At 36.5% G+C, this 27,571-nt stretch overlaps 1 protein-coding gene across 3 annotated transcripts in view; it reads left to right on the top strand.

The window, feature by feature from the left end:
- The window catches only part of LOC127446354 (tumor protein 63-like), a 66,069-nt gene extending 39,011 nt beyond the window's left edge, over positions 1-27,058 (top strand). For 2 of the 3 annotated variants that reach the window (XM_051707237.1, XM_051707239.1), the window contains 10 exons: positions 9,810-9,996; positions 10,133-10,248; positions 10,447-10,556; positions 10,659-10,783; positions 11,073-11,155; positions 13,388-13,512; positions 21,500-21,642; positions 22,619-22,769; positions 22,863-22,956; positions 25,658-27,058. In XM_051707237.1, coding sequence (XP_051563197.1) covers positions 9,810-9,996; positions 10,133-10,248; positions 10,447-10,556; positions 10,659-10,783; positions 11,073-11,155; positions 13,388-13,512; positions 21,500-21,642; positions 22,619-22,769; positions 22,863-22,956; positions 25,658-25,960 — 1,437 coding nt within the window. In that variant the 3' untranslated portion in view covers positions 25,961-27,058. Of the gene's footprint in view, positions 1-9,809; positions 9,997-10,132; positions 10,249-10,446; positions 10,557-10,658; positions 10,796-11,072; positions 11,156-13,387; positions 13,513-21,499; positions 21,643-22,618; positions 22,770-22,862; positions 22,957-25,657 lie in introns of all 3 variants that reach the window. The other variant, XM_051707238.1, reaches the window with a different exon arrangement.
- The last annotated feature ends 513 nt before the right edge of the window (positions 27,059-27,571 follow it).

The following is a 27,571-nucleotide window of genomic DNA, read 5'->3' as shown; positions in this document are numbered from 1 at the left end:
AGGAATGTTTGGAAACCTAAATTGATTTTTTTTCTTTTTTTTTTTTTTTTCTTTTTCTTTTTTTCTATTGGCACTAAAGCAGAAGATATAAACAGTAATAACCATCCTAAAACAAATGTTTTTGTGAAATGAGCCTAAGACTTTTGCACAGCACTGTATATGTAACCCCATTTAATAAATGAAAAACCACTGATACCATTGCCCCCGAAGAAATTTAAATACATTTTTGTTCAGATAACTTTTATTTATAGTGTCAGGGATTAGAGCCAAATCAACAAGAGAATAGTGTTACAACAAGAGAATAAGGTTAGCATGTAGCCCCTTCAACCTATATTGGGGTTAAATGTCTGGCTTTAGGGAAACTACCACTTTGGTCCACAGGAAAGTGGACCACCTGCCCTCTGGTCACAAATCACTCCTATTTATACATGGCATTTGTCTATGAATCTGCGTGTTTTTATATTTGGGATGATGTATTGTAGTTCAGCTATGTTGTACAAGGACCAAGACTCATTCCAAGATTTATTCATTAAAGCAACTGATTTCATCTGTCAAGAGTTGTTCTTCCTTTAGAAGGAAAATCATAGTTTTTATCTGACTCATCTCTGCTTTAGGCACTTCTATATGATCTATATGAAAGTTGTCAGTTACAAAACTCCACCTGACTGAGGAAAAAAGGCCCCCTAGGTGAAAACTGGCTTGGTTTACTGCAGAATGAAATACTCCTTGCTGTGAGACTCAAGGTGGGCTGCAGCTTTCAGCCTGGAGAACAGAGCATTATTCAGTCAAAGTGCAGTGACCCAGTTAACATCTCGTGGGACTCAGTAAAAAGCCATATATTCATATGCATTTTTGCAGTTCCATGCTCTCTATGTACACTGAAAAGAAATGTTAACCTGAAAAGTATGCTTCTTGTGGTAACATCTAAATTGATTCCAGCCAAAATATTATTTAATATCACTGAATCAACCTGAATACATTAGGTTACACAAACCAAACTTATTTTAAGCATTACTGTAGATCGTAATAAGAAATAGCTCCTTATAACAATTGCAGAATATCACTTTTTACAGTGTACAGATCCACATGCAATTATGTATTATATTGTATTCTAAATTGATTAATAATGTTAGGCAGAATAACTAAATTGTTGTAAAAAAATAAAATAAAATATAATTTTACAAAAGGACGTAAATTTTATCCAAACAGGGCAATGACTGACCCCTGCTGGTGAGTTGTTTGCTAGCGCATTGTGGCGGTATTTGGATAAACCGCTATACTGTCCACCTAGTGGAAATGCATGCATCAGTGAGCAATACAGTTGCAGTGTGACTGTTGCTTTGTTTTGCCTAGTTAGGTGTCACCTCTTGACAGAGGTGACTAAACGGACTAAACCCGCTAGTCTAGTTTTAGTGGCACGGGGACGGTCCCAACTGTACAGCTCCATCCGTGCATCAGTATATTGCTCACAGACTGCTGTTTTGGTGTCTGTCAGACAAAAAGTACAAATAAATCTGACTTTTGGAAGAACAACGTACCCCAGCATTTTTTAGCTAGCGCTAATTCTTCAGTTACCACTTTCATCGGGTTTAGTACTAAAGACAAACATAGCACACAGTCTTCTCTTTTTTCTCTCAGTTTTGTTTGACAATAAGGACAAAAACACAGTTAAGTCCTCTTGCACTACATTTAATATATTTATTTCTATCAAGGCTAACCTTAACAAGTCTTGATTTTGATGCCATGTAATCATAGACACCAACATATTGGTGAGATAAAAGTCTAGCATTATTTGATGATAATTGATAAAAACCAATGTCTCAATCTCAAATTTGGCAGATTGTGGTCTTGACAAACCAGTCAGTCAGTTAATGAGGTAATACTGTCTCACATCTTTGAGTAAACAAGTTGAGCGAAGATTGGTTTGTGAGACAGTCCCTCAGTGCTCATTGGCTACAGTGCAGTGTGGGATTGTGACATTTACCCTATTCCCACAACAGCCCTTGTCATCCTTACTCCTTCACCAGCACAACAGCAGTTGTTAGACACCTGACAGTACTTAGACAAGAGTTCTGGGTGTGAGAAAGACACCACACCCTGGTAGCCTCACTTAAGACTTCCAGACTCATTCATATTTTTGTTTCTCACAGTCCACAGAGCTCACAATACAATTGTCAGTAAATTATTTTGTTTCAGTATTTATATGTGCAAGGAAAGTGTTAACAAATTAGCAAAAATGAGAAGCATTTCTGTAGATTCTGTATGAAACACGATAATGAACCCGCACTCTATAAAGCCCCTTGGGGGCCGTTCATACCGAATGAACTGTTGCGCTAAAAAAGCTAGATACAGTGCAACAAATAAAGCAGAATGCAGGTGCCTCAAGATGTGTTTTGACAGATGTTTTGACACAGTGTCTAAAAATGCGGTGATCCTGCGCAAGACGGCGCTAAAACAGCGAGATGTGTCACAATGGTCAAAAATGTCCGTTAGTGCATATCTGTAGAAAAACAAATTGAAAATTTTTATGTATCCCAAAACTTTACTCCGTACCGAATTCAATCTCATCCTAGCTTCAGTGGCACACCCACACATGCATTTCCTGGTATTGCATCCTACCACTCCTCATTTACGGGAATGCTTTTGCAAATCCTGCTTTTTTTTCTCTGTTGATGTCAATGATAAGACAAACCATATACCTTCTTTTTGTTGGCTTGTTTTCAACTTTCAGAACAAACCCATCTCCTTTATCATTTTCAGTTTGATGTTGTTTTAGAGCAGAGTCTTTCATTTGTATTTTACTGTCAGCCTATCAATAGTACAGCATGCCCTACATTTTGTTTGTCTGCTGGTTGACCTGAATAGTATGCTGTAACCAAAGGAATGTGACCACTGGAGCAGTCTTCAGGAGTTGTTGTCTCAAACAGAGAGCTAGGGATTAGATGAATGGATCAATAATACTCGTGTAAATACTCCATGCCTTTCCCCTGAACCCTACAGTGCCAAAGGGGCTGCTCCCCACAAAATGAGTAAAGCTTGTCGACTGCGTCTCTCATAATGCCGCAGGACAAGGAGATGAGAACAAGGATAGAGAATGGGGAGGATGGGGGAGGACAGAAGCTTTCAAAGAGACAAGTGTTCCAGCGAAAGGTGGCAAGAGACAACTTGTCCCTGGAACATCTGCAGGCCTGTCCCACGCCTCGTAAGATGGAGCTGAGACTTGTTTGTGTCAAGGAGCCTGTTGGGACTCGTCAGACATCGCCACGTAAAGCCCTTAAACCTAGAGCAAGCACATGAAAGAAGAAAGAAAAGGAGGGAGAGGTTCATTAAAAAAAATCTGGGGTTGAAAAGATTTTTATGATAGGGAAATGATTTCTAAAACAGGCGTTTCTGGAAAAGCTCACTTATCTGACAGGTTCTGTTTGGATATTGTATTATTCTTGTTGTTTTGTGTGACTCTGAACAATAAAAGATTACCTGTTCTTTATAGGTGCCTAAATACTGGTCAAAGAGGAGATCAGTCTGTCAGTACCAGGATTGCAGCCATGTCTGCTTTAGCTCACTCGCACAATCATAATCTTCATCTTCTCATGTAGTTGAGATACAATAGAACTCAATGAAAAGGTTTATTACACCTGACATTGAAGCCAAGCTTTTGTGTGATGTCTTCAGTGTAATTGAAAACACCTTCATTTTCACCAAAAGAAGAAATGAAGGTAGTTGTGAGGAAAGAAGTTGGCAGCACTCAGGGCGACCATTCAGAAAAATGAGGGGAAATCCTGCGTAATTACACCAAAGCTTGTCACACGCTTTCTGGGAAAGATCACATTTCCAAAGCATATAATTTAATCACAGGGCATTAACTAGTGCCAGGAAGCATGGAGGCATTTGTTTACAGCTGATGAGGGCCGATTGCACAAAGATCTCCCTCCAGCATTTGCATTTGTTTTTGAAGGTTAATTTGCACATTTGGGTTTTCTGTGATTTCTGTTGTAAGAAAGGTCTAGTTTTCACTTTTGAACCAAATTAAACTAAAATATGCATAAATACCAAGCAAAGCTCTCAGACATAACATGCAACATCATGGCTGTTGATCCACTATTCAAAACCGTGTCTGCATCCCTCTTGCAATGAAAAAACATCCTCCTGCCCAAAAACTATGTAAAATGCTGACGCCACCTTGCACAACAACAAGTATTCATTACCCATTTGTCCCTAGCAGACTCTCCCACACCATTGTAAAGAGTTTGATTTATGGTTCGAAACATAATATTTAGTTTTCCCAGCAAGATATACACTCACTGAGCACTTTATTAGGAACACTATGGTCTTAATTAAGTGCCCAATGTGGTCTTCTGCTGTTGTAGCCCATTCGTCTCAAGGTTCAACGTGTTGTGTGCATTCTGAGATGCTATTCTGCTCACTACAATTGTACAGAGGGGGTATCCGAGTTACCTTAGTCTTTCTGTCAGCTCGAACCAGTCTAGCCATTCTCCAATTACCTTTCTCATCAACAAGGTGTTTCCATCCACAGAACTGCTGCTCACTGGATGTTTTTTGTTTTAGACACCATTCTGAGTAAACTTTAGAGACTGCTGTGCATGAAAATCCCAGGAGATCAGCAGTTACAGAAATACTCAAATCAGCCCGTCTGGCACCAACAATCATGCCACGGTTTAAATCACTGAGATCACATTTTTTCCCCATTCTGATGGTTGATGTGAACATTAACTGAAGCTCCTGACCTTTATATGCATGATTTTATGCATTGCACTGCTGCCACACGATTGGCCAATTAGATAATCGCATGAATAAGTAGGTGTACAGGTGTTCCTAATAAAGTGCTCAGTGAGTGTATAAAATATAATTTATTTCCCAATGAAACAGGTTTTGGGAGAAGCAACAGGCATGATGGTACATGTCAGGTATGAGGTGGGACAAGACCAGAGGCGCCAGAACGTTGGCCCAACCCGCCTTGCCATGCTGAGACACGTATACAGCCTTAGCCTGCAGCCCTGCTTTGCACAAACACACACACTACAGCTACAAACCTGTCACAACACGTACACCACTGCATATGTGTGTGCGCATAAATCTCTGCACTCCATATGCATTGAAATATCTATGATGATTTTATGTTTAGTGCATATAAATTAGTGCTAAGAATTAAGCACTGTACCCAGCAATGAAGAATTTTACATGCTGATATTAGGACCTGACCTTGTGACCTTAAATATTATGTTGCATTACCATCGTAAAAAAGCACAGCAATTCTGAACTTTTGGTCTGGCAAACTGCAGGAGAGGTCTGCAGAAGAAGTAAAAGACTGTATCTCCTTTGAAAGACCTGACACCGTATCCTCCTAGACATCTGTCAAGCCAGTGGTTCACAAAACTGTAGTATAGAGTTCTGTGGTGACTACGGTGTAGTCACTCATACAAATCCTCCCTTTCTGCTCTAACCTTTTCATCTGTTTAACATTCCCAAACTGTGTAATTTTACAATGTAGCCCATGACTGGAACATAATTACATGTTAACACCACCGTGCCCCTCCCTGTGTAAAAGCCAATGTCTTCCAATTCATCAGATCACTGTGTGGCCCCACCCTGTCTATATGTGTGTGTGTGTGTGTGTGTGTGTGTGTGTGGTTGTGTGTGTGTGTGTGTGTGTGTGTGTGTGTGTGTGTGTGTGTGTGCGTGTTTTCCCTATCAGCAGCTGCTCATGGTTGGCCCAAAGCAAACACAGCAGCCTCCGCACATATTTGCATTCTTAAAATGTGTTGCTTTAGGGCAGTTTTGTTTGTGTGGTAGATTTTGTAGGTCGGAGTTTGCAAAATAAATAAGAACAGTGTTTAATGTCAAGCTTCTGTCATTTATATCTGTCTTTAGATATTTTCTTGTGCTTTTCCTCTCTGTGACTGACCCTCTGGCATTCATGCTCTGTCTTTTGCCCTGGAGGAAACTCATCATTGTTCTCCAATTTTCCAATTCTTCTTGTGTATTGTAGCTGTATGGAGTTTATCTTTGTCAGCTCTTCCTCTGTCTCTCACCTTCTCCCCCTCCCTCTCGCCATCTCTCTCTCTCTCCTTCGCTCACCCCATTTAACTGAATGACAGGAGCGTTCAGGGGCATATCAAGTTGGGAGCAGAGGTGCAATTACAGTTATTCATCTTTCTTTTTTATAGGACACCTTTCAAAAACCGTTTTCAGTTCACGCACAGAACACCTCCATCACCCATTGGTGAAAGCACCCAGGCACTAAATTAGTCAGAGCTAAAGTTGGCCAAGTCAGTTCTGGGAGAGTAGATAAGCTGCTGTATTGGCATGCTGTTGATTTTCTGAAAAAGAGATCTTCAGCTACATGAAAATGACATGACAGACCAGCAACCTAAAGTACATACAGACAGTACAGATTTAATTTAAGCTCAAGTGTTGTTTTTTATTTTGTTTTGTTTTGCAGTAGTCTCTTCTATCAAACCTTCATTATTTCACAAAGTGACATAGCTTATGTATTTAGTGTTCTTCAGTGTCAGAAATTAACTTTTTTATTAAGTTGCAATATTTTGCCCAATGGAAACTTTTACAGAATGATTATTTGCACTAGGTGTAAATAACACCTGCCACACAGCACGTCTGTATGCACTCAGATGGTCTGGTGGAAACACAGAAATTGAAGGCAGACTGCACCCCTACGTGTCACTCAAAGGCGTAGTGTGTAAAGACGGTGTGAAAACATTTGTTTTTTTTTCATGCAGACGACCTGGGTTCGATTCCCCCTTTGACCCACTTTTTCCCATCCTGTTTCCTGTTTCCACTCTTTATATTTCCTTTAATAGTAATTATAATAATGAATAAAAATCAGTACAAAGGTTGATTTCCCCAGTGATTTGGTCATGGTGACGGTCAGGGGGTTGAGAAAAAGTTTTGGTCTAGGTACAATTAACCATGGCTTTAATAATTTTATATATAATATTAATAATATAATAATATGGTAATATTGTAGTAACCATGTGGCAGAAGTCTTTGTTTTAATGCAGTTAACCATGGTGTTACTACATTAATATTGTGTTAATATAGTAACCATGTTTAATTTTGTGGTTACTATGATTTTACTACAAAATACTATGATGATACTATGGTTACTGTAGTAAAGCCATGGTACATTTTTGTAGCGTTAGGGTTAGGTTTAGGGGTAGGGGTTGGTGTAGGGTGTCTGTGGGACTCTAAATAAACACAATAGACACACTGTAGTGAGACTGATTTAATTATTTTTAAAATCACTGAAGTGTAAATTGCACCATGTAAATTTAATTAGAATTTGCATCTAATTAAATTTACACTTAGTGCAATTTACACTTCAGTGATGTTAAAAGAATAATTTTGACTTGAATAAAACCAGTTATTTTGGATGTATACTATGTGAAGCACATTTGTATAACTTTGTGTGTAAGTGTGTGTAAATTAAATATATTAAAGTTTACACTGTAACATTTTTTTTATCAGGTTACTTAAAATGTGCTTCATGTGGTAACATCTGAACTGTTTTTTTTTTTTATTATGATTTTTTTTTTTTTTTTTATCATGGTACAAATATTATTTAATTTGTCTTAAACCATCAAATTTAGTTTTTAAGGGTTAGATCAAGTAGATAGATCCTTAAGGTAGGATTTGCCAGTTACCAATATATTCAGTGTAGATAGCATTCCATTCAGGGGCATTTGTTTCCATCTCAATTTTAAATACATTGGGCATTTTGTCACTCTCTTCTGATCCTGTTGTTCAATGCCCTATTGTGGCCTCAGTGTATATTAAAAGCATAGTTTGTCAATTTCCTCATAGATTGTTTTTTCTTCTACGTCTCATCCAGTTTGTTCTACAAATTCCTTCAGAAAATGGCCAGGATTTGTGTTAGTGTGTTTGTTTTTGTCAAGGTTGTGTAACACTCACAAGCAGCTGTTGGCAAGGGCTGCTTTCATTGGAACACTTCATATCAAAAGTTAATAGAGATGGAATTTAATGTGGCATTGTTCTTCAGAACAGCCCCAGGCAAAGTTCACAGCCCTTTTTTCTTTCTTTCTTCTTCACCTTTTCAAATGAACTTGACAGGAAAGTCTTTTCCATGCACTTGATGCACCTTTCAGGTTGTGTTTGTTTAGAGAATTCATTAAAAGCTGCATAGAAAAGCAGCTAATATACTATGCTCTGTTTTTCTTTGAAAAAGAAGTGATGTGGAATGAGCCATTATTATATTCAATACAAAATCTTTGGCATACCATTTATTGAAACAACATTGGTGATGGTGTAGCTCAGTGTTTGTAATTTGTAGATGTCACAATGTTGGCAGTCACGCTTTGTGAGACTTTATTTAATCATATAGATCTTTATTTTTGACCTATTGTGTGTAGTTACCCAGTATCTTAAACACCTGATGATACAGTAAGTATGAGTAACACATGAGTGTTAGTCTGTGGTAGTAGGATGAGTCAACTATATTGCATTATGCAATTATGATTTTTGTGGTTAGTGACAACCTTTACATCAAGCTGTTGTTAATGATGAAGAGGATGTTGGGAAACACAGCTGAGTTCACCACATAAAATTCATACTCAAAAATGATATGTGCAGTTAAATGTAGAGACCTTATTTATGGAACACGTGCTAAAGGAATTTTGTGTAAATTGTTTGTAAAAGCACATCAGTGCAATCAATTTTGCACCTGATTTCTGTGTCACCTGGGGTCTTGAGGTCTTCATTGATAAATTTTGCTATTCAGGTGGTTTGGAGAGCACATCTCTGTGTGCTTTGTGTGTGTCCCTAATCACAGGTGTATCGTAACCCGTGACAGCTGTAGGCAGAACCAGAAGTCCTGCTGCCTAAAGCCAGCTGCTTTTCCCTATAAAGATGGCAATATGGTGCTTATTCCACTAAAGGGTTGCCAAGCTGCAGCTGTTTTATCTTTGTGTTCGCTGTGTTGACAAGAAAGAAAAAAGTTATTTTCTTCTATTATTTCATTATTTTCTTTATCAACTTATTTTCTGATGTTTCAGTTAGTTTGTATGAAGAGTAAGGAAATTTCAAAGGACGTTTATTAGAAACAATAGTATTATCTTAGATTTTTGGGGTGGAATTTATTTCATGAGCTATTTCTTAACAATGTAAAAAAGTGGTTATATGTAGTTAAATGAACAATCTTCATACAAATTGTACAAATGATTTCAATGAAAGCAAAAACACTTGAATTCAGTGAAAGTAGGTTGAAAGTTCTTCAGCTGTAATCAGTATTTGCTCATCAAAATTTAAAAATATTGCCCTCATTGGCCAAAGCTGGAAGTGTTGTTCAGTGTATGGGCACTTGTGAGCTCCATTATCTGGGTGAAATGTCCACATAGTGGCAGCAAAAGTTGACAATGATGTAATACACTCAACAGGAAAGCGTACTTTATTAACCATACACCCTATCCCCAACCCTAAATCTAACCATCGGTATAGTAAAAATATAATCTTTGGGAGGGAAAATGTGACCTTCAAATGCCGAAAAGATAAACACATTTGAATTGATGCAAAAACGGTTGATGGGAGATTGTCAGTAGCTCAGCAGAACAGGGTCTATTTCAGCGTACCAGAACATTCGGGAGCAACATGACGATTTACCATCTGATTACTGTACATATTGGTAAAATGTGCCCGTATTGTTGATATACAAGCACAATTATATTTAAAGTAATATCTTGAAAGGTGTTGTTTTTTGTTGTTGTTTTGTTTTGTTATTGTGGAGGTTACTTACCAAACTCTTTTCTCTCTTTCTAAAGTATTCCACAGATCTGAAGAAGCTGTACTGTCAGATTGCCAAAACCTGTCCCATTCAAATCAAGGTTCTTACCAACCCACCTCAGGGTGCAGTCATACGGGCCATGCCTGTCTATAAGAAAGCCGAGCATGTTACCGAGGTGGTCAAACGATGCCCGAACCATGAACTGAGCAGAGAGTTCAATGACGGTTTGTCAACCTTCTAAATTTGAATTTGATGCAATTGAGCAAGATTTATAGTATTATAATAAATGTGTTTTTAATATTTAGCTTGTTACATTTTGATATTTTGATGATATAATTGACTGACCTTTGTGTTCAATAGGCCAAATAGCCCCACCCAGTCACCTGATTAGGGTTGAGGGGAACAGTCATGCCCAGTACGTGGAGGATTCCATTACTGGGCGGCAAAGCGTGCTGGTGCCTTACGAACCGCCTCAGGTGAGCCTCACATATACACACAAACACACACATTCATGCTGTAACAAAGGAACTCTAGTGAACCTAGCTGGCCCTACATACCCTTCACACCTAAAGTCATCCTCAACAGATGTTACTTGGTCTTCAAAACAACAACACAGCTCTACGGAAACATATGACTTTAAGTAGTGTTTGACACCAGTTGTTTTCTATTTACAGGTGGGCACAGAGTTCACAACCATCCTGTACAATTTCATGTGCAACTCCAGCTGTGTCGGTGGAATGAACAGGCGGCCAATCCTCATCATTGTCACCTTGGAAACCAGAGAGTAAGACAATTATGAGAAAACATATGGGGTTGTATATAAATTATCTACCATTCACAGAAAAGGAAATATGCAGCAGGTGCGTTAACATCTATCTCTCTCCAGTGGTCAGGTTTTGGGCCGACGGTGTTTTGAGGCTCGTATCTGCGCATGCCCGGGACGTGACCGCAAAGCGGACGAGGACAGCATCCGCAAACAACATGTCAGCGATGGCACAAAGAGCAGTGAGGGTACGAAACGCCGTAAGTAATGCTGGGGGCTGGTGACTGGGCTTTCTCTAACACACAAACCCACAAAGACACACATTTGCACTGCATGCTTCTTGTACTTATAGAGTCCTATCACTTAAATACATGCATGATGTTTATATTGTTCTACTGACTTTTATACACACAGAAAGACACTGCATACAACCTTCACCTGAACTTTTCCTCCTGTTCTGTGCTTTAGCTCTGGGTCTTGTGCTTTTCAGATCTTGTCTCTCGGAGGTGTTTCACATGCTTTGTCTCTCTTCCACAGCTTTCCGTCAGTCCTCTCACCTCTCTCAGCTGCCCTGCATCAAGAAGAGAAGATCCACCGACGAGGAAGTGTTCTGTCTGCCTGTAAGTATATCTACTTCGTTTGCAGAATTCTAGCACCAAACAAGTTTAGTTTTTAATTTCAAATAAAATACCTGTTAATTACATAGATTTACTTGATAAGAAAGTATTTGTAAGACTTTTTAGGAAGCCTAAAAATACCTTTAAATTATAATGTTAATATTAAGATGCTATAAATGCATTATAAAGCATTAATAATACCTTTATATTGTATAAAGGTATTATAATGCACATACAGATACAATAATATATTGTGCATTCAATATTAGTGCTGTTAGTCAGTTAAAATTTTTAATTGCAATTAATTGCAGTTAATCGCGATTAATCACAGATTTTGAAAGTGATGAAATTTGACATCATATACTTCTTTTCTTGTCAAAATGTAGTTATTTCCATCTTATAAAAGAAAACAGAACAATATGTAGCAATATAATGCTTTATTAACATTTTGCAAACAAAGCCTTCCACAGTTTTAAAACCAGCTCTTCTGAACTGGGCCAGGAAAGCATAGTTTTTGCTTTTAAACTGTTATTTTTATTTTTTTTTTTTTCTGTATAAATAAAATAAATTCAACTCAAACTCAATATAAAAATGGAAATGCACTAAAATATATCCAACTGAAATAACATTAAACATTTCTCAATGTCAGAATGGGAGTTTTACTAATTGAAAGAACTAGTCTCCACATAGGTTGCATTTTCAATGTAATGGGCATTAAATCTCTGTCTGCTTTCCTACAGCAATTGTGAAGCTGCGTTCATGGTTCACGTCAGAGTGTCAAACTCGCCATGCACCTTACATAGGCTGAAAAATACTTGATTTCTATCACAAGTCCCATATGGGCTTGTTTTGTACATCAAATAATGCTAAGAGCTCCTTTCTCCATCATTTTATCATTGACAGGGAAGCGCTGTCAGAGATTATTTTATTTACTGAGATAACAACCTCCACCACTCTATCATAGGAGAGAGTACAGTGATGCAAATAGAATGTCTATGGGACCACCGCGTTATGCTTTTTATGTTAAAGATTCTGTAAGCGATTTCAGCCGTTCTACTTCCATGAGACTGAGCTGCTGGATTAGCCATGCCTCCTCTTTCCAAAACCCCGAACTCCATAGATAGCAAAATGAGCTTTAAAAACCATAAAAACAACAGCAGCAAAATAGCACCCTCAACTGAAAACTGTTATGGACAACGTGGCATAAAAACGCATTATGTCTCAATAATTCGCTGCAACTACAATACTACGAAAACGCACAAAATAATTGACAGGCAGAAAGCATCATTGTCCGTGGTTCACAGACACATTTTGTTTGCTGTTTACAGAGTCTAGAGCTGTCACAGAGACAGGTGAGATATCTCAACACACTTATTTCATTAATATCTTTCAGGGAGTAGGAAAAATTTTTGCATACCTTTCCATGAAAAAACATTACAGCACCTTTAAGCTCGTAGGTTCCCTTGGCGCTGTAGTGTGCGCAACAGTGTAATGACTCAGAGCGGACACATTACAAAGGTTCCGCCCTTCACACCACTGTTAATGCTGTAGTAACGGTAAATGCATTAATTGCAATTCAGAAAAATTTATGTGTAAAACGTTTTTAATGAATTGCATTCATTAATGCGTTAATTCTGACAGCCCTACTTATACTTTAGGTATTAATAATGCTTTATAATACATGTATAACATCTTAATACTGAAAAACACTGTTTAATCAGTTGTATGCCCTCATAAATTATTGTATTATCATAATAATTATAATGCTTAATTCGTGGTTATACCATGAAATTGTATAATGCATTAAAACACATGAACAACACCAGATTTCATACATTATATCATGTGTTATCAAGTGTTATAATGCACTATACTCTGTAAATGTGAATAACCATGAAATGTCTTCAAAGTGGTTTTAAGACATTATTCATATAACAATCATTATTATACATTATAAGACATAATACATTATTATAAATTATACATTCAAACTATAATTATTCATGAAAGATAAAGCATAAGCAATGTCAATAATGAGGCATTATGAATAAATTAATATTTATTTATTTATATTGCATTTGGTACACTATATATACAGGCTTCATAGAAAGTGTTACAGAAATATTTGATACTTAAAAGAAAAGAAGACTTCAGACAGACATTAGAGTTGGTATTCTAAGTTAAGAACTCAGTTTAACATAATGTAAGACTTACCCCTCCTCTCTCCCTTTCCAGATTAAAGGCCGTGAAATCTATGAGATTTTGGTGAAAATCAAAGAGTCTTTGGAACTCATGCAGTTCCTCCCTCAGCACACTATTGAGTCATACAGACAGCAGCAGCAGAACCTACTGCAGAAACAGTGAGTACCTCACACATGCAGAAAGATTCTCCCATTTAAAAAAAAATGAAAAATAAAAATAAAAAAAAACTTGCAAAAAGGGCTTATACTTCCTAATTTGAGAAGTTTTTCCCAGTTCTTCCTTTCTTTTGCAAGTTTACTATTGTGACTAGCCACTGTTAACCCAGCCAAACTGTAGGTACATACTACACTATGCTAGCAATGTCCACCCACAGCTTGTTATTTGTGCTTCACTGTTTAAAGAACTTGTTTGAATTTTCTTGCTTGTGCTTAACGCTCATGGATTTGGTTGTGATTGCTCATTGACTGATTGTGAGTTGACTTTGTCATTTACATTTTTCAAATTATTTGATCAGGCATGAAATGCAGCCCCACCTTAGGGTAAAAAAACACACATTTTCTCTGGAGTGCAAATACTGGAACGTAGCATGGCGGTTTGAATTGAAATTTCTTTCACGCCGATGATATAATCTTGGCTAAAGCATGAATATGTGTCAGTAGAGTTTGGATTGCATCTTGCATGAGATTTGTGTTGTGGATCATTGATGTGTTTAAGAGATAAAGCCTTAATCAAACATTAGCTGTTCTGGTCAGCATCAATTCACACAATATTAACAATGTTTTGCATTATGCTCTGCTTCTCATAAAAAGGGGTGTACCTTGCTGAGATGGTGCTTTGATTTATCTCATTTTAAATCCATCAGACTTCACAATTTATGCTGCTCAGATTACCACAGAACTACATTTTAGCTAAACACGTTGAAATGCCACAGATAAATAGTTTTTGGTCCTCATGGTACATGCAAAGTTTGTCTGTCTCCAAATCCTTTACTTTAACCTCAGAAACATAGACTCTGTATCTGCTGTGAAGATGCTCAACAGATGGGGTGGGAGAGACCTGTAAATTATATCTTCAAATTAAACAGCCTTGTGGTCCTTTTGGAATAAATGCTTTTGTCAGTTTCTTTCATTAAAGAATCAGTGCTTGGATGGGTATATGCTGTGTGTAACTCTAGTATTTAAATGTTAATGCTTTTTTTCTGTATTTATTTTCTGTATTTACCGTTAACCATCCCCATCCGACATAGTGTTAGAGACTGATAATTTAAGGGTTCCCAGCATGGTTCAGTTTTGAAGTAGTCCACAGTTTATGACCTGGTCTTGGCTAAATGGCTAGGTAGGAAATGACCAGGTAGCCACAATCTTTAAAACTGTCCATTTGTAGGACAAGAGCACACAAGTCTGTGAAATGTGCATCCTATGACTTCCTCTCAAAGGCCATCAATTTAGTTACTCCAGTACACATTAAAGGCATCCTTATCCTTATTCTGATATATTGGTAGATTTTAAAAAGCTTAATATAAAGCCATACTGTAGGTTATTTCTTTCATATTTCCAGTCACAAGTAGAGACTATAGACAATTAATGGTTTGATTATTTTCTGCTTTGTCTGCATGCTGTTACTTCCCTTTTCCTTCAAATATCTGTTTTCTAACTGTTTTCTTTTTTCTCCTTTTAAATAAAGTTCCTACTGTCATACTGTGGGTCAGACCTTTTTTTTTTTTTTTTTTTCAGTTTTTTCTTACTCTTACATTTCTTCGAACTATACACTGATATTCAGCCATTTCCATAGTTGAAATGTATTGCCACCTTGTGGAGAGATTGTGCACTTACATGTACAATAATATACTGTGCATTCAAATTAGTTGAATTTAAAGGAATATTCCGGGTTCAATACAAGTTGCGCTCAATCGACAGCATTTGAGGCATAATGTTGATTACCACAAAAAAAAAATATTTCGTAAAAATAGAGGTTACAGTGAGGAACTGTCAATTGAACAGTCAAACCACTAATGCAGTCGACTGAGCGTGACTTGTACTGAACCCGGAATATTCCTTTAAGGGTATTTCATCATAGCTTGATGACACATGAAAAGGTGATGGGGTTTTTTATGGTTCATTTAACAAACATTGCAACACTCTTAAATATGAAAATAAATTAAGCTTGAAAGATTTGTGGATAGATAATTTCAAAATATGAGAAAAAAGTTTGCTCTTTCATTATTTATACCCAGTTCCTTTTGGGGAAATATGACCACTTACTCTTTAACCGTCTTTTTAGGAAATAATCTACAATTACAGTATTTTTTTTATTTTATTTTTTACTGATTTATTTTTGCACTGTTGTCATTTACTTAAGAAACAAAATGATATAAGAGAACTATTATAATTTTAGTGAAGTTTATGCTTAAAAAAAAAAAAAAAAAAAAAAAAACATTTTGCCAGTGGGGTAAGAAAAATAAACTTGTTTTACCTTTGAACGCAGTACACTTTTAATTTTTTTTTTTTTTTTTTTCTTAAGTTTTAAGTAAATCTTAATGGTATGAAATGAAGTAAAAATCTACTTAACTTAATCTACTTAAAGTGAGTACATTTTAGGAAATTCAGTAACTTTCACTTACAAATATGGTATAACCGGTACTTAAACTTTCTCAAATTGAAATATACATCTTATTAAAACATGTTATATTTTGAATTTTCCTTACAAACATATGTTTAATCATGATCTACATGACATACAGAAGCCTCCCACATGTAAACAATTGGTGCACAAAACACAATGACTTTGACAATCAACAGATAAAGTTTTTGATCATGAATGGGTTATTTTGAGTAGAAAATGAACTTACTTCTGCACAAAATAAGAAGTTACCAAACGTTACAACAAAATTAACAATAAAAAACGGTGCAAATAAACTTGCAAACAGTGAAACCATGCAAGCTCATTAATTATTTAAGCCCAGTGCATGCTGGGAACACCATCTTCAAAAAGTTCAGTCAAATGTACTCATTTTATTTACCAGCAAAATGTACTCAAATTAGCAAATAAATATGACAAGGTTTTCTACTTTAGGACTATATGATGAAACATTGTAAAAATAGCAAACAATCATAAATAATATTTACCTATAAGCTAGCATTAGCATTCATTTTGACATGTTTGAATGTAATATAGCTCTTAATATTTTCAAGTTCATGCTTCAAATAACATATTCAATGTAGAAAGTATTTAATCCTTTCTGCTATTTTTACTTCACCACAAAATAATGTTTTTCAGTGTATATTAGAGTTGTTTTACACATAAATCACACTAACTTTGGTAGACTTAATATCTTATGCCATTTCGTTTCTTAATTAAATGTACTTTATTTGAAGGATGTTTCGATATTTTTACTGGAAAACCAGACAATTCTCTCATTCTCTTATTCAATTTGTAATATGCCTCATATTTCCATTCTTCCTTATTATCTGTCTTTACTCCATATTTATTGTTCCTTCACCTCTGTTTCTTTATCCACTCCTGACATCTGCCTGCATGTTTTGGTCTTTCTTTTTCTCACTCTCTATCTTTGGCTCTCTTCTACAGTCTGTTAAGGGCCCGTTTGCGCTCTGAGCTTCTGGACCCATTAGGTGAGCAGAAGAGGCGCTTCAGTGCTTCCTGAAAGCAGGAATCACATTCCTCCTCCTCCTTCAGAGCATCCCTTGCTCATCTCTCGCCATCCCTTCCTAATCTCATCTTCTACCCCTCAAGGGGCTCCTTATGCTTCTCCCACGTGTCACCTGTGGTAACTCCTTGACTGTACATGCCACAAACAGGTTGAACACAGGATTTTGTTTGGTACCACCTGAACACCTCATTTAACATATATGTGAGCTGTCAAGTGAAGTCATTTTAGATTTTAGGAAAGTTCTTTGCATGATTTATCCCTCCAAAGTGTATTATCTATTCTAGACAATGACTCTCATTTATCCAATTGAAATGATCCATTTGTGTGCTAAATTTGCTTACACTCACCCTGCACTCGGACTAGTTGCATTCGAAGGCTTGTTAAGTAATCTAAATGATGTAGGCCTCTTGTGTGTCAAACGTTTCTTAAAACATTTCAATGTGTCCAGACTTTTTCAGTGTTTGATGTTTCTTAAAGGGCCCTTGTAACTGAGGCGGCTTGTTGTCTCAGCATTTATTTTATGTTCCCTGACTGATCTGCTGGTATTGCACAGAAACACATTGCACAGAAACATAATAGCAACCTCTCAGCTGACCACCTCATTTCTCTCTCTCTCTCTCTCTCTCTCTCTCTCTCTCTCTCTCTCTCTCTCTCTAATCCTGAATGTCTACACTGAACAGGAACCAAGCACACATTTTTTTATGGGACTCATAGTTTTTCTTTAAGAAATAGCTTTTCTCTTCATTTTAATATTGGAGCTGGACTCATTGAGTTGTCTATAAATGTGGGGGGATAGATTATATTGATGACTGAATTTTGATAATGCTGGTCATGTTTTGTACAGTGCACTGCTGGGCAGTTTTGTGTGTGTGTGTGTGTGTGTGTGTGTGTGTGTGTGTGTGTGTGTGTGTTTTGTCTTGATTATATGCGCATTTCTTAAAGAAAGGTGTATTTTCTGTCATGTATATTGGAGTAAGAGTGAACAGGAAATGAATGCTATAGTTTTGACAGATTCTTTTGTTGTTTCATATCAAATGTAATGGTTGTTGTATTCTCAGTGTCTCTTGCACTTTTGTCAGTTACTACTATACAATAAATTACTTCTCTGCTTTTGTGTTCCTACATCCCTACTCTTCCTCTTTATTCTCTTTTCTTCTCTTTTACTTTTCTTTTTTTTTTTCTTGAATTGTCAGGGCCTTTAGTGTTTCAAAAAAAATAAATTAAACTGAAACAGCTGGTATTTTTGGCAACACAACTTTTAAAATTGTATTTGTTAACATTTGTACATGCATAGGGTATTATGATCTAGCAATGAACAACATTCCTTTACAACATTTATTAAAATATTGGTAACACTTTACAATAAGGTCCCATTAGATTACATTAGTTATTGAATTAGGTGTCATGAACAGGGACTAAAAATGAAATGTTTTTCATTTCGGTTCGTTCTGAGCAAAAACCGTATCTTTTCATTCCGGTTCAGAAGTTCTGCAGCCTTCTTTCCAAAAAGGTTACCGGTTAGAACAAAATAAAAGAATGGTTAATAACATTCTTTTTAAAAAAGTACTCTGCACTAAAGGGATGGGTGAAATTCCAGTTGCAGTGTTGTCAGATCTCGCAAGAGAAATAAGCAACATGGTCTGGAAAAACAAGCCCAAAATAAGCCACTTGCCTCACCAAAATAAGCCAAAATAAGCAATTTTAGTTTTTTCCTGTGTGATGGATTTATCAGCACAGAAATCATAACAAGCTGTTAATTAACAGTTAAGTATAATTTTATTTACAGATCTGCTTCTGAGTCAAACCCGACAGCATCAAATCTGTATTAATGCATCATATCTAAGAATAATTCAGTGAAGACTTGGAAACAACTGAGAAATGTACTAATCAAGTTTTCCTTGTACCTGGATTAGCTGTACATGTATATGTAGTGTTTATACATAGTTGTTAAAAAGGTCTTTATTCAGAGAATGCAACATCCACAATCAAAGCACATGTTTCATTTTTTCAGGCAACATGAAATGGTGTAGATCCAAACATTTACTGAGATAAACCCTTTGGCCTTTAGTTTCATGAAAACATTATCAGAACAAAATTAACCGGTACCGGTTACCAACATTTAAAAATACCGTTTCACTTAGGAACAATTGAAAATCATTTTGTTATGGTTTTCGGTTATGTTCTGCTTAAAATTTCATTCGTTTTCGGTTTTCGTTCCTTGAACTGTTTTTAGTCTCTGGTCATGAACAAACAATGAACAATATATTTTATTAATCTTAATTAATGTTAGTTAATAAAAATGCCATTGTTCATTGTTAGTTCATGTTAGTTCATAGTGCATTAACTAATGTTAACAAACAACATTTGATTTTAAAAATGTATTACAATAGTTTGAAATTAACATTAACTAAGATTAATGAATGCTGTAAAAGTATTGTTCATTGTTAGTTCACCTCAACTAATGTTGTTAACTAATGTTAACAAATGGAACCTTATTGTAGTGTTACCAAAATGTTTTTTTTTTTTTTACCTCCTGAGATCCGAGTGTGACTGCTGTGTGCATTTTCCATTCCCCTTTTTTATTTTTAACTAGTAGCCCCTAAGAAACATGCAAATAATAATAATAATAATAATAATAATAATAATAATAATAATTAAGACCAAGTAGTTTTCCTAAAAGTGTATGTCCACATATGTGGACAGCAGAACTAAGTTGTGAAACTGTAAATAATACCAAGCTATAGAGAGTCAGATTTGTTTTTATCAGATTGTTTATCATGTTTCTAGGAGTGTTGGTTATTCATGTTTTTGAGACGTTACAGACATTACATCAGAAATTAGCATCAATAATTCTGATTTAACCTCCTGAGACCCCCGCGTGACTGCTGTGATTTGTAACTAGTAGCTCCTAATAAACAAGCAAAAAAACTAAAACTTTTTAGAGTAAATGGTTTTCCTAAAAATGTATGTCCACATATGTGGATAGTGAGACTACATTGTGAAATTTTAAATAACACTAAGCTATAGAAAGTCAAACTGTTTATGTTTCCAGGAGTGTTGGTTATTCATGTTTTTAAGACGATACAGACATTACAGCTGATTTTCTGTAAAGCTGAATAAATAATTCTTATTCAAAGTATTGTCAAGCATCATCCAATCACTGCCAACCATGTTAAAATAAAATGTTGCATTATAACATTCTGAATCTATGTACTGATTACCACTGTCCCATATCTGGCAAACATTTTGAGTGGTCCAAACATCATCTGCAGCCTGAAACTGAACTTTTGACCGGATGTCAGGAGTGAATGCACTTAGATGCATAGGAAAGTTATAGGATGCTCCCTTGCTCTCTTGCTCCATATTTAGAGAATGACTTAACCTCCAGTGTGCTGTCTGTCTTCACTGATCTCAGAACAGTTTGAAATGCACCTTATTTTCATCCTAACTCCATATAAAGCCTCTGAAAGGAACATTTTTCAGCTTTTGGATGAACCCATTTATTCTCAATGTGATAATGCTCAGTATATATAGGATATTTTGAGGACAGTGAGCCTTAAGTCCACGTATGTGGTCATTGTGTTTAATATCATGCCGTTTTGCTATAAATATATGACATTTTTTTAAATGGCAAATCAGATGAAACTAGACTCTACTCTTTTGACTCAAACAGGTTTTTAATGTAAAAACTTAGAGGTTTCTTACCAGATTAAGTTTTGTTGGTGCTTCCCCCAAAGACAAACATAGCTGAGATCGGCGCCATGCTGTTTTGTCACATGACTCCGTACGTTGAAAGTTTAACCCTAAAATGACAGCCTAGAGTCTCTTGAATTGAGATAAGTCTGTTTAAATTAAGTTAAATTATGCATAGCCTACAGCAAAGCCAATACATAATGTCCACGCATGTGGATGTGGGATCTCAGGAGGTTAAATATACAATTGTTCATTGTTAGTTCATGTTAGTTCATAATGCTTTAATGTTAACATATACAACTTTTAATGTTAAAAAAGAATTAGTGTGTTGAAATCAACATGTCATGTTAATGAGTTAATGAGTAATCAGATAATATGTAAAGGATATACAAAGTATATTGTTACCATATTTTTTATTACACTTGAACAAAGAAAGCGACATATGCAAGTTCAGAAGGCTACACACACACACACACACACACACACACACACACACACACACACAAATGTTATTGTAAATTAATAATAAATCCACTAATTTGTAATTTGTTGATTACCTTATTCCAAAATGTTGTTAGACCTTCCACAAAGTGTCCAAAACATTTACAGTGCTTCTTTGTATAAAATGATCATTACGAAGTAGCTAAGTCCTATGCCAAAAAAAAAAAAAAAAAAAAAAAAAAAAAACATTTGTCCTTTAAGTTTGTCTGAGGTCTTTACCACTATAAGATTGGATATATCCAGCAATCCGTATCATAACCTGTATCTTCATCTCTATTCCTCAGGAGCTCTCTGCCACCCCAGCCTACCTTCGGTTCTAGCTCGCCCACTCTGGGCAAGAACAAGCTGCCATCAGTTAGTCAGCTCATCAACCCTCAACAACGCAACACACTCACCCCATCCAGCATGGCTGGAGGACTGACTGACAGTAAGTCCTCTATTTCATCATTAATAATTCAGTAACACTTTCCAATACGGATCCATTTGTTAACATCAGTTAACAACAATTAGTTAACTTGAACTAATAATGAACAATACTTTTTACAGCATTTATTAATCTTGGTAATGTTAATTTCAGCATATAGTAATACATTTCTAAAAATAAAAGTTGTATGTGTAAACATTAGTTAATGCACTATGAATTAACATGAACTAACAATTGTATTTTTATTAACTAACATCAACAAAGCTTAATAAATGCTGTAAAAAATATAAAAAATATATTGTTCATTGTTTGTTCATGATACCTTATGCAGTTACTAATGTTAACGAATGGAACCTTACTGTAAAGTGTTACCAATAATTCAGTTAATAGATTTTCACCATCTACAAATGCATTGACAATTACAATTAGAATGTGTAAGGATTTGGATTAAATAAAAAATGGTGGCTTATTGGATTGTAAAGCTCATAAAAACCATATAACTGATTAGCAATATGTTGTGATAATTATACATAAAAAAGTGTCTGGTCTCAGAGTCCCTTTCTCCCCACTAAAGGGGAGCCTGTCTGGGCTTGAGAAATTCTCAGTTCTCAATGTCACTCTGACAGACAGCTTCCTTCTAAAATTGAACAAGATATTTGTGAGACAATCTGTCTACCCTTCGGCACACTAGCTCTGTCAAAATGCACTTATACATGACAGATTCTCATTTGGCCTACTGTGTGAAATGTGCCTTAGGTTTCTTGTGTTTTGAAATTACCTAATCCATAGTTATGACGCTAAGGTGTTTATTATGTTTTATTTCAGTCAATGGCATGATGGTAATTTATGATGTGGTATATAATATATGTATGCTGTAATAAGCATGGACAGGTTTGAGATAAAGAAATACTGCATGCTTTTATTTTATTTCCCCCTTTTGAGGTTTATTACACTCCTCAACCCTCTCCCCTTCCTTCAGTGAACCCTCCTATGATGGGTGGCCCTGTTCCTATGAATACAGACATGAGTGCCCTGAGCCCCACCAACCCCCTGCAGCCACAGTTACAAATGGTGCCCTCCTCTCACTGCACACCTCCGCCACCATACCCAATGGACAACAGCATTTCCAGGTACACAATGTCTCTGAAAGGGAGTACTTTATCAAAGTTAAAATATGGTGGAAAACAGCATTATTTTAACAACATCAAATCTATTTAATGCAGCTTCCTATTGAGGCTGGGCTGCTCAGCCTGTTTGGACTATTTCACTGCCCAGGGTCTGACCAATATCTACCAGATTGAGAACTACAACTTGGAGGTGAGGAATTTGCCTTTTTCCTTAGTATCTTTGTATGTTTTCACATACGCATTCTGTAGTGGTGTTTTCATTATGGTTTTTCCAGTTCAGACTACCAAAAACTATTTGGCTAGTTAGTTTTAGTTAGGTAAACACTGTAAAAATTCAGATACTTAAAATTTAGGCATCATTTGTGGTTTTTCAGCTGCCACACCGACAGGAAACTTCTAGAGATCCTCCAGACTCTTTTTAAACCTCAGGGACCCAGCGTAGAACAATTGCAATGTTTGCTTAAAGTAATTAAATAATACTATTCATTAAATATGGGTAAAAACTACATACAACTACCTTCAGAAAGTATTCAGGCCCCTTCATTTTTTTCACATTTTGTTATGTTGCAGACTTTGTTGCTTTAAATGATTATTTTCACATAAATTTACACTCCATACCCCATTATGACAAAGCAAAAACCAGATTTTTAATAACTTTGGAAATTTATTAAAAAGAAAAAACTTAAATATCACATTGACATAAGTATTCAGACCCTTTGCTCTGACACTTGAAATTTAGCTCCGGTGACTTCTCTTGATCATCTTTGTGATGTTTCAACACTTTGGTTGGAGTCCACCTGTGGCAAGTTCAATTGATTGGACATGATTTGGAAAGGCACACACTTGTGTATATAAGGTCTCACAGCTGAAAATTCATATCAGAGCAAAAACCAAGCCATGAGGTCAAAGGAACTGCCTGCAGAGCTCAGAGACCAGATTGTGTCAAGGCACAGATCTGGGAAAGGCTACAAAAACTTTCGGCTGCATTGAAGGTTCCCAAGAGCACAGCGACCTCCATAATTCTTAAATGGAAGAAGTTTGGAACAACGAGGACTCTTCCTAGAGCTGGCCGCCTGGCCAAACTGAGCAATCAGGGGAGAAGGGCCTTGATAAGAGTGGTGACCAAGGACAACCATCACTGCAACACTCCACCGATCTGGGCTTTATGGCAGAGTGGCCAGACAGAAACCTCTCCTCAGTGCAAGACATATGAAAGCCTGCTTGGAATTTGCAAAAAAGCACCTAAAGGACTCACAGACTGTGAGAAACAAGATTCTCTGGTCTGATTAAATGAAGATTGAACTGTTTGGCCTCAATTCCAAGCGTCAAATCTGGAGGAAACCAGGCACTGCTCATCACCTGCGCAATACAATCCCAACGGTGAAGCATGGTGGTGGTAGCATCATGCTGTGGGGGGGTTTTCAGTTGCAGGGACTAGGGGACTGGTCAGGGTTGAAGGAAAGCTGAATGTCACAAAATACAGAGATATCCTTAATGAAAACCTGGTCCAAAGTGCTCAGGACCTCAGACTGGGCCAAAGATTCACCTTCCAACAGGACAATTACCCTAAGCACATAGCCAAGACAATGCAAGAGTGGCTTAGGGACAACTCTGTGAAAGTCCTTGAGTGGCCCAGGCAGAGCACAGAGGTAAACCCAATCAAACATCTCTGGAGAGACCTGAAAATGGCTGTCCACCAATGGTCCCCATCCAACCTGACAGTGCTTGAGAGGATCTGCACAGAAGAATGGCAGAAAATCCCCAAATCCAGGTGTGCAAAGCTTGTCGCATCATACCGAAAAATACTTGAGGCTGTAATCGCTGCTAATCGTTGCCAAACTCAACTAAGTAATGAGTTAAGGGTTTGAATACTTATGTCAATGTGAAATTTCAGTTTTTTCTTTTTAATACATTTGCAAAGTTATCACAAATGGACATTTTTACAAATGGAAATTCTCTCATCATTTACTCACCCTCATGTCATCCCAGATGCACGTCTTTCTTTATTCTGCAGAACACAAACAAAAGACTTTTAGAAGAATATCTCAGCTCTGTAGGTCCATTCAATGAAATTGAATGGTGACCAAAACTTTTAAGCTTCAAAAAACTCATAAAGGCAGCATAAAAGTAATCCATAAGATACCATATCTTCAGAAGCGATCTAATCGATTTTGGATGAGAACAGAGCAGAATGTAACTCATTTTTTACTGTACATCTCTAGGCAGGATCAAAATTTCAAGCTTGATTACACGACGCATGCGCAGAATGCAAGATGGTGCTAGAAACTGTAATCGAGCTTTAAATCATGGTAACCTAGGACACTGCTGATGTCAAGATTTATTGTGGAAAAAAAAGTTAAATTTTGGTCTGTTCTTACCCAAAACCATTTGGATCACTTCAGAAGACATGGATTAAACCACTGGAGTCATATGGATTACTTTTATGCTACCTTTATTTGGTTTTTGAGGCTTCAAAATTTTGGTCACCATTCACTTGCATTGTATGGACCTACAGAGCTGAGATATTCTTCTAAAAATCTTTGTTTGTGTTTAGCAGAAGAAAGCCATACACATCTGGGATGGCATGAGGGTAAATAAATGATGAGAGAACTTTCATTTTTGGGTGAACTATTCCTTTAAGAGATCTTCAGAGTTCTCAAAGAACTGAAAGGTGTCTAGAGGATCTCCAAAGGTTTCCACCGGTGTGGCATCTGAGGAACCCCAAACGGTGCCTCGAGTATCTTAATGTTTACAGTGAAAATTTAAGAGAACTTTACCTTAATTTGATTAATATAAAAACTTACAGTAAATGTTCTGGTGTGTCTGAGGTGATGGAGAGATCAGAGCAGTGGCTGCTGTGTTCATGAGCTCTGTGGTATATCTATCCACAGGACTTGTCCAGGCTGAAGATTCCTACAGAATTCCAGCACATCATCTGGAAAGGAATCATGGAATACCGACAGACCATGGAGTTCTCTCCACCTCCCCACATCTTGCGCTCCTCTAGCGGGACATCCACTGTCAGCGTGGGCTCCACCGAGGCACGAGGCGAGCGCGTGATCGATGCTGTGCGTTTCACTTTGCGCCAGACCATTTCCTTCCCTCCACGAGATGACTGGACTGATTTCTCCTTTGACCTGGCCCCTGATTCACGCCGCAACAAGCAACAGCGCATCAAAGAGGAGGGGGAATGAATGTGATGCATAGCCACAATACAATACAATATATTCATGTAAACAGTGCACATTTACTGTACTCTCACTTTCATGTTAACACATTGGTGTTGGTCCGAATCGTTTCACAGTTTTCCTCTGCAAGTGATAATAAAAGAGAAACTGTGAGCTTCATAGTTCTCTTGGTTCCTTAAAACTAAACAGGCAGATAAAATGCACTTAAAGTCCTTTTTCCTCTGGTGGATTTAGCTCTGGTTGTCATTTCAAGTCCCTTTATTAAATGCAAACAGCTGTGGCTAAGGGGAAATGGTGCTTTGCTAAATTGTTTTGTCATTTTTACTGTTTCTTGAGACAAAGCACTTAAGAAATGCTGAAATGTTTTTACTACGCGCAAAAATTAAACACTGAACTTTGGGGGTTCTTTTAGTTTGCTTTTACATGGCCAAATGTACTGTATACTTTTATATGTTCATCACTATTGTCATTCTTTTTTTTTTTTTGTACAAAACTTTCCCTCCCTGTAGGAGCTTTAGTGTTAATAGTTTGTAATCTTTGTGATCATTCCTTGCAGTTGAACAGTATGCTTTTTTGAAACGCTGACATTTTGTCAGTTTTGATTGTATGCATTTCAAATCGCACATGGTTCTTTTCTTTATTCTAACAAAAAGTGTTATTCATTTTCATTTGTGGTGTAAGACTGATATTATGTAGCCTTTATGTAATACTGTAAACCGTTTATTGTATCTTTTATTTGTGAGTCGTAATCACACTAATACTGTTGAATTGCAGTATGTAAGTATTGAATTGCTCCTAGGGTTTGTGAAAATGCATATGGAGACATGCTCTGTTTACTGCCCAGTCTAAAAGTGATTTACATTGGCCATTCCTTCAGTATTTGTTCCTTTTTCTACCTTTTTTTTTTTTTTTTTTTTTTACAAATTTTCAATTCACTTGATGCTCGTTATAAGCCTCACGTGGCAATATTGTACAGTTTAATTTTACTTTCATTTGACAACTGTGTAAACAATTCTTTATCAAACTATAAAAAAGGAATTATTGTAAATATGTTGCAATGTACTTATTTTGATACAAACCAAAAATAAAAAAAATATCATTTTACATTGTTACATGCTGTTATGTGCAACAACAAATGAACCAAATTTACTCAGTGTTGAGACATAGTGGACCTCATTTTAATTTATTAAAACAGATTTTATCAATAGTATTCTGTAGCTTAGACAATAAATGAAAAGTTTTTGAGCATTGGGGACAAGGTCCTTAGTACTTTTTAATGCAAAGAACGCTTATAAGCTTTTTAATTCATTTTTCGGAACTTGCATAGTGTGACAAACTGGCAGGACTTTTTCCTCACATAGAGGGAACAAAAATGTATGTATAGCTCTCCCCAAGTTTTAAAGGTGCACTCAATAATTTTTTCCTCATTTAAAAATGTTTACTTCTAAAGAAATGAGTAGTTATTTTGAAACATATGTATAATATCATGATCACTCATGTGAGATGAAGAGTTCAGTCATTTTAGTTATAACCTTATAAAAGCTCTTTTATTCTACATGGGAAGGGGCGCCTCATGGGTGCAGCCATGTTGGCATCACATCACCAGCTAAATCCTAC

Source organism: Myxocyprinus asiaticus, chromosome 9, assembly GCF_019703515.2.
Source record: "Myxocyprinus asiaticus isolate MX2 ecotype Aquarium Trade chromosome 9, UBuf_Myxa_2, whole genome shotgun sequence".
Lineage (NCBI taxonomy): Eukaryota > Metazoa > Chordata > Actinopteri > Cypriniformes > Catostomidae > Myxocyprinus > Myxocyprinus asiaticus.
This window is presented reverse-complemented; position numbering and strand designations above follow the sequence as displayed.